The 12,479-nt window shown below is 40.8% G+C and overlaps 2 protein-coding genes across 4 annotated transcripts; both read right to left on the bottom strand.

Moving 5' to 3' along the window:
• Positions 1 to 5,044: 5,044 nt before the first annotated feature.
• Positions 5,045 to 7,990, bottom strand: LOC134188811 (transmembrane protease serine 11D-like). 3 transcript variants are annotated; one of them, XM_062657015.1, is made up of 4 exons: positions 7,817 to 7,990; positions 7,485 to 7,661; positions 6,003 to 6,758; positions 5,045 to 5,933 (listed from the first exon to the last, which is right to left on the bottom strand). In XM_062657015.1, the coding sequence occupies exons 1-4, from the start codon at positions 7,935 to 7,937 to the stop codon at positions 5,275 to 5,277; spliced, it is 1,713 nt and encodes a 570-aa protein (XP_062512999.1). In that variant the 5' UTR covers positions 7,938 to 7,990; the 3' UTR covers positions 5,045 to 5,274. The 3 variants fall into 3 exon arrangements, with proteins under 3 accessions (XP_062512999.1, XP_062512998.1, XP_062512997.1); XM_062657014.1 differs by having other exon boundaries at positions 5,045 to 6,083; positions 6,153 to 6,758; XM_062657013.1 differs by having other exon boundaries at positions 5,045 to 6,758.
• Positions 7,991 to 8,094: 104 nt separating this feature from the next.
• Positions 8,095 to 12,249, bottom strand: LOC134189294 (roundabout homolog 1-like). Its single transcript, XM_062657529.1, has 3 exons — positions 12,017 to 12,249; positions 11,676 to 11,951; positions 8,095 to 8,523 (listed from the first exon to the last, which is right to left on the bottom strand). Exons 1-3 carry the CDS (start codon positions 12,159 to 12,161, stop codon positions 8,153 to 8,155), a joined length of 792 nt encoding a protein of 263 aa, XP_062513513.1. The 5' UTR covers positions 12,162 to 12,249; the 3' UTR covers positions 8,095 to 8,152.
• Positions 12,250 to 12,479: the final 230 nt, after the last annotated feature.

The following is a 12,479-nucleotide window of genomic DNA, read 5'->3' as shown; positions in this document are numbered from 1 at the left end:
TTGTACCGAGCAGCCGAAAGCAGAGGATCGTGACTAGCAGATACATTAAGAAAAATGTGGACCTTTGCCTCCTAGAAGTAGTGAACAACATGCTCCAACTGAGAGAGGCGAGGTCTTCGACATTTATCCACATCGCGGAGTCAGAAATTTGTCTGTCGGCCATGACGGACTTGGTGCAAATGCGATTTGAGGAGCTCATTCCAGCAGACGACAGAATCATTCTGGTGGACAGCCGAACTGTACAATTCCAGGGTGACGAGGGAACAAGAGGTATAAACATGCTCACTGACATAGATTGCACTCACGATCGTTTTTGTATGTATATATATATATATTGTATACCGTACGTAGATATACGTACACGCACATGCACTATCACATGCAGACACACACGGGCATACGTATACGGTACCAAGTATTTGTAACTATACTCCATGTTATCTATTAGATGCCAAACTTTGGAAATCTCCTGCACGAAAAGTAGCAGCAGTCCTGCATTCCGACCTGGAGACCATGCGAAGATATATGGAGTCGGCGCGAGCCAACACACCCATTCTCGGCAGCAGAAAGAGGCCTGCATCAACACCGTCCGTAGAAGTTGAAAAACCAAGAAAGACAACGTCTATGGGTATCTCCGACTTGACAGCCACCAGTAACGCCGGCTGGTTGAAACTGGAAGGCGAAATAGACGATGTACAGACGCAGCTAAGTGGCGTAGAGACCAGTCTGGATCGACTGCACTATCGTTTGGAGAACGTAGAGGACAAAATGGATCGTTTTTGATTTAGCTAGATTGTTGCTATATGTGGTAATAGATAAATTCATATACCATGCATATGTACTGTGCTCATCAGCAATGGCTGATCGCACCTGAGATTGATAATTTTTTGGGGAAGTGAGAGATTCCCTTCTCGTTAGAGCGGAGATTGCAAGAGATCGTCATAGGGCGGAAGTCGTCGAAGATTCACTCCGCCCCTTCGAATCAGCAGCACGCGTTGGAATGAAAAACAACTCCATACTGCGTTGAGGTATGACTAGGGCACGCGTTCCACCAGACTCCCTACTGCGTATTTCGCACAAGGCTGTTTCATTTTGCGTTCTGGCTGCGTTCAATTTTCGTTCTTGCTGCGTTCAATTCTTGTGACGATCAACTCAACCAAATATAATCAAAGATAGAAACTTGAAAATAGAACAACGAAGAATGAAAAATAAAAAATGAAAAAATGAAAATAAAAAGTAAAAATTTGCTTGCCGAGTTAAATTTTTTCATCAAAATAATTAAAAACATTTAACAAAAAATTAGAAATTGAAAAATAGAAAATAAAAATTTAAAATTTAAAAATTGAAAATTGAAATTTGAAAATTAAAAATTGAAATGACCGGAAGAGTCACGGACCCATTCACAGTTTCTTCAGGCGAACCAATCAAGAAGACGTCATCCAAATAGGCCAGAGTTTGAACTCGAGGATGTTGCTTCTGCACCTTAGAGAGTAATGGTTGCATAGTGATGGAAAACAAAGAAGGGCGCAAAGGGTCTTCTTGATGGATTCCTTCTTGCGACTGGAGGATGACAGTACTATGGCTCTTAGTATAGACAAGTGAGCTGACATGACCATACATGTTAAAAGCATGTGGATACACGTCCGGAAAATGACTGCATACTTTCTGTAACATGTGTTGTCGACTAATCGAATTGAAAGCATTCTTAATGTCTGATTTTAAGATTACCCAATCTGGGTGTTGCTCAATCAAAGCTTGAGCTTGATGAACTATAAGCTCAACTCCACCTTCAGTAGCCACGCCATGTTGAATAGGACAGAAGAAAGAATGGAATTCTGGCTGTTTTTCTGAGCAGATGACCTTAGCTGTAATTCTTCTAAAAACTTCCCCAATGGCTATTGGGCGCACATCATCGAATCCTTTCGTTAACGCAACCAGACGAGAAGCTGAGAAAAGAGAGATGGCTTCTTCAGGAAGTGAGCCAGATGCAATATCACTGCATAGAAAGTGAAGATAATCACTGATTTGATGATCAGCCATCAGGGCACGTAAATGCTCATATCTCCATCCAGATGGACCGCCTCCAGAACCACGGGGGGCAGATCTAATCATCCGAGCAAGAGAATGCTGATTCAGATTCAAGCCTTAATCTGATTTTGGAACCTCATAGTCAGGAACTTGCCACTGAATTGGGTGTCTAGAAGCAACTCAATTCAGCGACAACTTGTCAACAATAGCTTGTGTAGCTGCAGCTAGACCTTTGCTGCATAGAATTCTAGCTGCACGAGACAACTCACCACTACGTATGAGACGAAGAGCAGAATTTCTTTGATGGTATTTTGGCGTTTTAGATTCGTTTCTTGATCTAGGATCTTTCAACTGCAGTAGTTCTTCCCAACGATACTCCATACATTTTGACACAAATTGCGAATTCCCTGACATCCTGCTCTCCCACCACGCTTAGGAGGGGTAAGAACCATCCTTGCAACAAGCATCAAAAGCTTTCATGCTACAGCATCAGATGAATCAGAAGCAATTCTCTCAAGAGGAATGGCACAACATTTATGAAAAACTGATACTGCAACGTTGGAAACTCGAGACACAGTACAAGGTATTGTAGAAGAAAGAATGTCATTGACCGTCACGCTTTCAATGAGAGACCATGCTCTGGCATCCAAGGGCTCTGAAAGTGAGTTTGAAATATAACTGAGGTATTGCTGGGTTTCCCACTCAAGGAACAACTGTCTGTATTTTCCTTTGCTCAGAGTGCTAAAGAAGATGATAAAGACAAAGAAGAACCGACTTGACCGCGACATTGACTTTCACACATATTATTGGTTCAGGAATCCACGGAAGGCGGGACCCTTTCTGGATTTTCGTAAGGTGACGATGAATGAGAGATCTTGCACTCAGGAGTATGTCTAAGAAGACGATGAAACCATAAATGGCAGTATGGGCATTGGGGTAAGTCATACACAGCTACGAACTGTCGAGACATCCCACCTGCGGCATGACGCTGACGAAAATGATGCAAGGTCCATGTGACAGCTCCTTGGTACTCACAACCATCCGCAGGCCTTCGACAGACTTCGATTGACTTTGACGCACGGCAAACGTCGAAGTCATGATTTGAAAATTGCTAGACAAGCGTCACAACTATCCAGCAACGACTTATTGCCAAGTAGGCAACAAAGAAACTTTCCACACCCGAAAAGATGAAGGGTGGAATGCGTCAAGAAAGAGAAAACAGTAAAACGACAGGCGTCGTTTACCACGTGGCAGACACCTTGACATATCGGGGATGTATATATTTATACAGGTAGCCCTATCAGCCTAAGGCTGGTCTTCCTAGGGGACCTGTCATAACAGAATATACAGAGTATATACATTTATAAAAGTTAAGAATATACTAGAGTTCAAGATCTAAAGTAGCGTCTTCTAAAGATAGATGAAGATGGTGCATGACGAAGGACAGAAGACAAATTATTCCATAATTGGGCGCCTCTGTAAGAGAAACTTTTTTTCAAACATTCACTTTGCGGTCTTGGTATGTAACAATTGTCCTGGTGTATGTGACTTCTAACTCCCACTTCTTTATTTGATTTTGAGATGGTTAATAGTGAAGAAGGTGCATGTTTTTTATGATCTTGAAAGCCATTTTACTAGCTTAAAAGTCTCGTCTTTCTTGTAGACGTCTCCAATGCAAGTCTTCAAGTAGGAGTGTGATTTTGGAGCCAAAATTGGCGTCGAATTTCAATCTCACAAAGTATTGAAAACTTTATCTATCTTTTTTTAGGTTTGCTGAGGCAGTATCCCATATCTCATTGCAATATTCCAGAAGAGGAAGTAATTTCTCTCCAACAAAACGCTGTCTGAGATCTTTCGGAAGTGAGCTTTTCACCCGACGAAAGCCTCTCAGAAGTGTGTACGCTTTTGAGCACACCCAGTCAGTATGGTTGCCCCATTGCACCTGATCATCAACCATAACTCCAAGGTATTTTCAACACTTTGATCTTCTAAGTTTCTGCCCAGAGAGAGTCACTTCCACATGGGATACTTCCTTTTCTCTGGACTGTCTGGAGATAATGAGTAGTTTATACCATTTTGCCGGATTCATACCATTGGATGACAGTAGCTCGCGTACGTAAAGATGACTGCCCACCGCAGTTTCATGTTTGTCACCTACTATTTTGTTGGTACTATAATTGGCTCGAGGATAAAACCGTCATCAGAGAAATCAGCAGCTGCGTACCGCATTCACCCAGATTTATATGCATGCTGAATTGGAAAACTCAGAGACAAGTTCTGTTGTCCTGACACGACGAAAGAGCAGCCAGATCTGTATGGCAGTAATAATCATTGTAAGAATGTTGCGTCATTGCAAAAATATTTGCGCGGATGTCTCGCATATCCGGGATGCGCAAATCCACAGTGTAAACCGTCGCCATCTGGAACTGGTTTTGTTTACTAACATGGAGAGTGTATGCTCTAGATATATCAACTCTTGTTTGCGTTGCTTTGGCCATGCAAAATTTGGCCTTGGCACTACATGCAGCGCAAAGCGCCACACGCGCACAGCTGTTAACTACGTGTATGTCGATTTTGGACATAACCGTCAGTGGCGTAGAAAGATGTTCACGAGAAGGAGACTGTACCGCTGATGTCAGGCTTCACCAGTATGCAAAAACTACCTCGATTGCCAGACCGTAAACAGATTTACAAAAGTTAGTAGCACAAATAAATTTCAATATGCAAGGGGCTGCATCTAATCCAAACCCTTTCTCCGTTCCCACTCCTGTTTAACGTTCGCTTTGGTGCAAGTTCGCTTGTTAAAGTTTCAGTTTAGATTCATGTGCACCGTAACAGTTGCTACCCTAATTCGGTATTGCTGTTTCAAATCCAATGTAATTACAAGTGTGTTCAAATGTTTAGTGATTCTCTCACACTACAAAACTATTAGATAAGTAACTGTATCTACACTACAACATCCATAGTTGTACAAGTTGCGAAACGAAAATGGTGATTCAGACAGCTTTTACTGCATATCAAGTCGTACATATTGTAATATCAAAAACAGTTTCGCATGATGCGTTACAGAGTTGAGAACATCACATTAGTTTTTACTTACATAACAGCGTCACGTAGTACAAACAATTGCTTACTTTAGCTAATGCAATTTGTCCCAATCAATGCATAGTATAGCGCTTACACTGGTAATTTCTAACTGAGACATACATGTTCATAACGCCACGTGTGTTGTCATTCAAGCTGCTTCTAATCATTACCTACAGCGGGAATTATGACGCTAGGCACAAACTTAGTAAGTTTTGTGTATACACCGTGTCCTGCAACGCAAGCCGCGGAAAATCCAAAGCTGATTATTCCGCAAAGAAAAAACCGGTTGGTATTGACATCCTGACACATCATGGGGCCTCCGCTATCTCCGTAACAAGCATCCTCCTTATTGCCTCGAGCACATAACATGCTGTCTGTAAGCTTTCTGTACCCTAGGAGTCGATCGCACTGTGAATTATTTTGTATAGTAACTGTAGCCTCTCTCAAAACTGGGGATAATGCAAGGTGAGATGAACTGTATCTTCCCCATCCAATAACAATAACTCTGCGACCAACGTGGACATTTGATGAGTTTTGGTAGTAAATGGGGTCCTGATACAAACAGATTGGTCGAACAAACCTGTTGAAGGTAACATTTTTGTCTAGACGCAGCAAAGCAAAATCATTGTCCAACATGAATGGATTATATCGTTTCATTATTGCTGTGCTGACATTTGCTGTGTAAGTCTGTTCGTGTGGATTTTTTAGATACAAATATTGTTTGCCAAGTTGAACTCTCACTATTTCTTTAGAAGTTCGTCGTTCGTTGTAAATACAATGAGCTGCCGTAACGATCCATCGGTTGTTAATAAGAGTACCTCCACAAGAGAATTGCCAAATTGAAGAAGAATTCAATTTATAAATGGCCACCATCCATGGCCACGCACCATATGCCGATTTATCTCCTCCATATATTCGAGGATGAAACCCAGGAAATCCAGAGACACCACACTGTTCTCTTATTGGCTCTGTCATGCACAAGCTCCAGTTAGACAACATTTTAATTAATTGTAAATCTAAAGTAAATTCGTTCTTACGTGAAACGATGCTTAACGTAAAGTAACGAAACAAGCGGAACGATCTGACCACGAAGACGTGTCTGTCACTAGGTGGAGACGCCAGTGCGTGTAGCTCCACTTCATTAACATCCGATCCTATTCCAAAAGCGAATACTTCTATTGCGTTCTTTTTCAACTCTTCGACGGTAGCCGCAATGCTTGGACCCATGTTCCTGTAACCGTCGGTTACTAAAATCACAATTCGCTTTGTATATGTCATTGATCTCCCAGATATCTTGAACATTTCTATTGCACGTAAAAGTGCTTGACCAGTATTAGTACCTCCACCGTTCTTATAAACAAACTTGCTAACCGCCAGATTGAAATCGCCAATACGGTCAGTCAGATTTGATATAACGTGTATGTTATAGCCAAATGCAATAGCTCCTACATTCGTAGGCAATGGCGAAACGGTAGAATGTCGAGCAAACGTAATTGGAAACGGTTTCAAGGATTTATCAAATTGTCGTCGAGTAATGCTTGCTGACGTGCCCATCACAAAAATAAGATCTAACGCAACGTTTATCCCTCCATCGGTGAGCGCAATTACCTTTGTTTCGATCTGGGCCATGGTTTGAGCGGTAGCTGTAAATGTGATTAAACGGTTAAAGAAATTATCTTGAAATGATAAATTTAAATAACTCAAATTTTTGAGAGTAGTAGAAACGGTTGCAATCAACGCAACTGCCATCGTTTAGCCTCAAAGCATTTATTTTTGTAGCACTACTAACAACTATCCGAAAGCCTGAATAATACATTGCAAAATCATTAACTGTAATTGGGTAAAATTGCAATTAGAGTTGATACGTAAACTGTATCGACCCTGTTTGAGTAAAATATACCTAATGCTTAGACTCGGCAACTTCAAATTTTTCATGAAAAAATTTCAGCAGAAACCGCTTTTCAATTACTTTGACAATTTGAATCTACATTTTTTGGAGTTGCACAAAACGATTTACTTTCCAAGACATTAATATCGTTGTCTAAAATATTAAACTTAAATTTATATGTTGAAAGTTACTTACAAAATACAAGCAACTCAAACCTAAATATGATTAATCATACACGTCAACACGCTGTCCACTTGAAATATTAGCTTTGATTAAGTTATTTATTTACATTCAATCTTATCATATAAAAAACTTTATGAGTAAGCAACTGATGACCTACTTTATAGCTAGCTATCTGAAAATTTTATGTCACAAATGAGTTTAAATAAATAAATATTTTAAAAAGTTGAATTAATAATTAGATATAATATAATCTATTCTTTTTATCAAACTATTATACAAAGAAATTTGTTTATTGTACCTTGTTTAACGCAGGTAGGTGTAGATAGACTCCAAGTTCTATTTGCAGTGCATGCGGCAGTAGCTTCTCCTACCAACGTGTGGCCAACATTGCAAGAAAATGAGATTGTGCTTTCGAAACTGGCATTATTCGCAATAATTCTTCCATTTGGTAAAGTCGGTAGAGTGCAACAACTGGCTACAGTAACAATTAGCAGTATTTTAATGTCATCTGTAATTAATCAACTTATAGCACAGTAGAGTACGTTTTAGTTCAGTGTTAAACATTGTAACTTCCATCAATCAATTGTTAACTCTACTACATTAATTTGACGCATAAATATATCAAATTACCGCTAATAAATAAGGCAGGCTGAAAATTCAGGAAGAAAGGCTCTGACCCATTTTGTCCAAGACGATTCAATGCAAATACAGTAATTTCATATTTGCCTTCAGCAGTTAAACAAGGCATCATTTCTGACTGTTTAACTTTACTGACATACGTGATTGTCGATGTCGCTTCTCCAACAAGACGACAATAGATTTCATATGCAATTAGACGGCTGTTCCCGTCAAACCTCGGTTCGGTCCAGTTTACAGTTATTGCTGTTCTTAAAGGTGAGCTACATGTATTTCCTAAAGTTCCAGCACTTACTTTTGCAGTGACACTACTTGGTGCATATGGTGCACCTAGAAAGCAACACAAAATACATCTTTTGGACAAACAAACAGACAAACAGGACGAGGAACAAACGAAAAATAGTGATTTATGTATTTACATTGCATTTTACCTCTTACTGTTACAGAAATACGCTGATTAATTTGATCCAAACCAAACACAGATGTCCAAACGTATTCACCAGAATCGTCAAAGCTTGCTTTTGTGATAAGCAAGGTCCCATCAGTGTTCTTAGTTATTCTGCTGTTGTCCGTATAATTTATGGCATTGCCATCTTTAGTCCATTGAATTATGAAAATGTCTGCTCCTAATACTTTGGTTCCCAAAGTATCGTTTTGACCATAAACAATTGTCTTGTTAACATTCCATGGAATATCAACCGCTATCAACAAAAATGAGATATAAAATCTAGGTACATCGCACAAACACGCGTGCGTGCGCACGCACACACACGCACACGCACACACACACGCACACACACACACACACAGGCAAACACACGCACGCACGCAACCAACCACGCACTCATCACATATTATACACACTGTAAAACATACATAGTCAAATACCAAACTCACGTACGCATACCCTCTTCAATATACACACTTATACTCTCTGTTCTCTCTCCCAACCGTGTTGTTTCGTTTCTATTTCTAAACTACCTAAATATAGACTACTCAATGACCGATCCAAGTATTTCCGATAAAAGAAGCGCATAAAATCGACAAATAGGTGTGGCTTTAGTTAAATAGCTAAGTATGCCAACAAAGTGATGTTGATATTCTGATACCGTAGCAGTGGTCCCATCAGATTGCATCTTAATTAAACAATAGCACTGCAAAAAGAATAACTACTCTATATGTATGCACAAAAGCATCAGCATTGGCAGTCACCAAAACAGAAACCATGCACCCCACATAATATCTAGTAGAAATATTTAGATACGATTCTTGCTTTACCTTCAAATTGCTAGAGAGACCGTTAGCGAAATTTTTTGGCAAACTTACAAATGGCCATGACGATCTGTTTCTTTTAGCCGAGTCAGACAACGTGTATATTATACTTATATTATATTATATATTATAAATATGACGGTTATACATGATTGAAAACTGCCTTCGGGTTCAAACGTATCAGAATTTTATTATGTTTAACTACTTACAGTGGATTTCTCTCGCAATCTTCTTTCTTTCACACGTGTGTGTGTGCGTGTGTGTGTTAGTGTTTGTGTGAGTGTGTGCGTGTGTGTGTGTGTGTGTGTGTGTGTGTGTGTGTGTGTGTGTGTGTGTGTGTGTGTGTGTGTCTGTGTCTGTGTGTCTGTGTCTGTGTGTGTCTGTGTTTTGTGTGTCTGTCTGTGTGTCTGTGTGTGCGTGCGTGCGTGCGTGCGTGTGTGTTAGGGTTTGTGTGATTGTGTGTGCGTGTGTGTGTGTCTGTGTCTGTGTGTGTGTGTGTGTTTCTGTGTGTGTCTGTAGGTTTGTGTGTGTGTGTGTGTGTGTGTGTGTGTGTGTGTGTGTGTGTGTGTGTGTGTGTGTGCGTGTGTCCTTGAGCAAGAAACCCACCCACACTTGCTTCAATCGACTCAGGAGTATAAATAGGGAGCTGGTCATTGACTGGGATTTACAAGACCGCTGGCTTGGCAGCAACATCATGCAGCAGACGGGTACGTGAGGCCTTGGTGTCCAGTACCAGAGCTGCGCCATTGCCAGTGCCCCTGCATGACTCTGGCCAAACTCCAAGTGGTTTATAGCGCTGCCTTCAGGACTCTACGTAGCACATGGAGGCCGTGTGTCTAGAGGCAGAGAGAGCTATCTCCCCAACTGGCCTCAAGGTCGACGTCAAAAGACGTGGAAGGCTTAACATTTCTCCATTTTGTGTGTGTGTGTGTGTGTGTGTGTGTGTGTGTGTGTGTGTGTGTGTGTGTGTGTGTGTGTGTGTGTGTGTGTGTGTGTGTGTGTGTGTGTGTGTGTGTGTGATGTACTGTAGATGGCACGTATGAAATGTATTGTGTAACGTAGACAGATGGTAAATGCATGTTGTAACGAAGATAGATGGTATATGTCGTGCGTTTGACAGTTGTTATGTATACGCATGAGGTATATCATGTAAAGAAGTAGTTGATATATTGTCTAAACTATATCGCGTATACTTAGTCAGAAAAGATAGGTGGCCACATAATCACCAACTTCCTTACATGATATACCTCTCGCGTACACAACAACTGTCACATACATGACATTTACCGTCTATCTACGTTACTCCATACATTTCATACGTATCATTTACAGCACATCACAAAAATATATTCTTTTTGAATGTGACCAGCGCACGCCGAAATGACGAAGGTCCAAAGTGAAGCAGTCGTCGTATTCCGTAGTTAACCCGCGACGACGCGACTTCCAGCCAATTGAACCAGTCTCGAACCCTTCTCCGGTCGCGCCTGAATATCTCCGTAATGGCGTATCGGATTTGAACTGCACGTTCCCGACGTCGAACGGTACGCGTAGAGCGTGTCGTTTACTGCTAGCGACATCGGGAAAGAAAAGATATTTTTGCCTATATCCGGGTTTTAACTAACCCTAGAGTTGTTTGCCCCTCTACACCCGTCGAAGAGCTGCCACATTCGATACACCCGTTTCCTGCAACACCGACAACGTGCTCGAAAAGACGAAGTTCAGCGGGACTGACGAAATGGCGAGAGCCAGCATGAGGTAGATACAGAGAATGGGTTATTCGGGTAAGGACGTAAATGCACATGACTTCCAAGTTCATGCTGCTCGAATATATTTCCGAACGGTATTCGCGTCGAATAGATGCAAAGTTCGATACACCTGTTCCTTGTAACGGCAGCAATGTCTTCAAAGTACCGCGGCGTCCAAAAGAGTTCTAGCTATCTAGCAATCAGTAGTCTCAGAACGGGATACCATTGACCGATATATAACTCTAAACGAATTCTTTATGAGAATATGATCTAGCTAAAAATTCTTCGGAGTTACACGTCTTGATAATAAATTACAACGGCATATTATTATTACTTATGCAACAACCTATATTTGCATTCATTGGGATACTTGGTTCTTGCTAATTTCTCAGAACGAAATATAATTAAACGGGATATGACTCTAAATGAGAATTCCGTCCGGCTGCTAATTTTTTTCAGAATGGAGTAAAGCTGCATGTAAACAATTGCAACAACGCAAACAAGCCTGCAACGTTAAACTAATTATATTTATAAGAATTCGCTCAGGGGCTGCTATTTCTGTGAATGAAATATTTTCATGAATGCATGCATTGATTAAATTAATTAAATAGCGACTACTAATAAGAATATAAATTTACTAACCAAGCTACATAACTGTTCTAGAGTGTCTTGTGCATGCTTTCGTCTTGTTTCGGCTCGGCTGCTCTGAACTGAGCACCCGGCCTTGACAGGCAATGGCTTGGACCGATAGGGACACTCGCCTCGAGCGCTCCCATCTGGATCCTCCACTGCGATACACGAATGTGCGTTTTATCACACATACCACACGCACTTACCTGTTAACTTTGCAGAGCTTGTTGCAATTCCATATATATTGATAACAGAGCAGATGTATCGTCCATTATCTGTTTCTTTTACATTTCTAATAGTCAGTGAGTGAGCTCCATCTGTTTCTTCAACTTGGTACCGAGGCAAAGTACGACTGAGATATCGACGCTTGTGAAGCCATTGTACAATAGGCTTTGGTTGCCCGGTAACGTTACATTGAAATCTTGCATTATAATTTTTCAGTATTTTGACATTTACAGGGCCAAATACAATGGCAGGTCCATCTAATCACAAACACGTACAAAATGTAGCTTGAAAGATCAATTGTTTATTGCTAAACATGACCTACATTCAACAGTGAGAGTAGCATTCGCTGAGATATTGTACCTCTCGTTGCCTAATATGCACTCATACGTTCCATTGTCTGATCGTATAACCTGGCTGATAGTGAGGTTATCGCCTCGTAACGTATGCCGCGGACCATCTTTTACCATTAACCCTTTGAATTTCCAAGCAATGACAAAATAGTCGAAATCGTAACATCCAATAGTGGTCGTTTCACCTTCCAATACTGTTGCGCTGCTTGACACGACCGTTGGCTCGACTACATAACAACACCACCTCATTTATTAAACTCGTATCTCAGTCTTCTCCTCGCGCATACTCCACGTGTTTTATCACGTGCTTTTTGTTGCAACCGCAAGGAGAAGGACTGGTAACATATTTTGTTACGTTGCAATTTATTTCATTAGATTAGTTAATTAGAAACAGTAAATTGTTGCCACTTGCACTAATAATATGGTATCGAGTAA

The sequence above is a fragment of the Corticium candelabrum genome, chromosome 13, assembly GCF_963422355.1.
Source record: "Corticium candelabrum chromosome 13, ooCorCand1.1, whole genome shotgun sequence".
Taxonomy (NCBI): domain Eukaryota; kingdom Metazoa; phylum Porifera; class Homoscleromorpha; order Homosclerophorida; family Plakinidae; genus Corticium; species Corticium candelabrum.
Note: the sequence above shows the minus strand (reverse complement) of the source record. Positions and strands in the feature narration are given on the sequence as shown.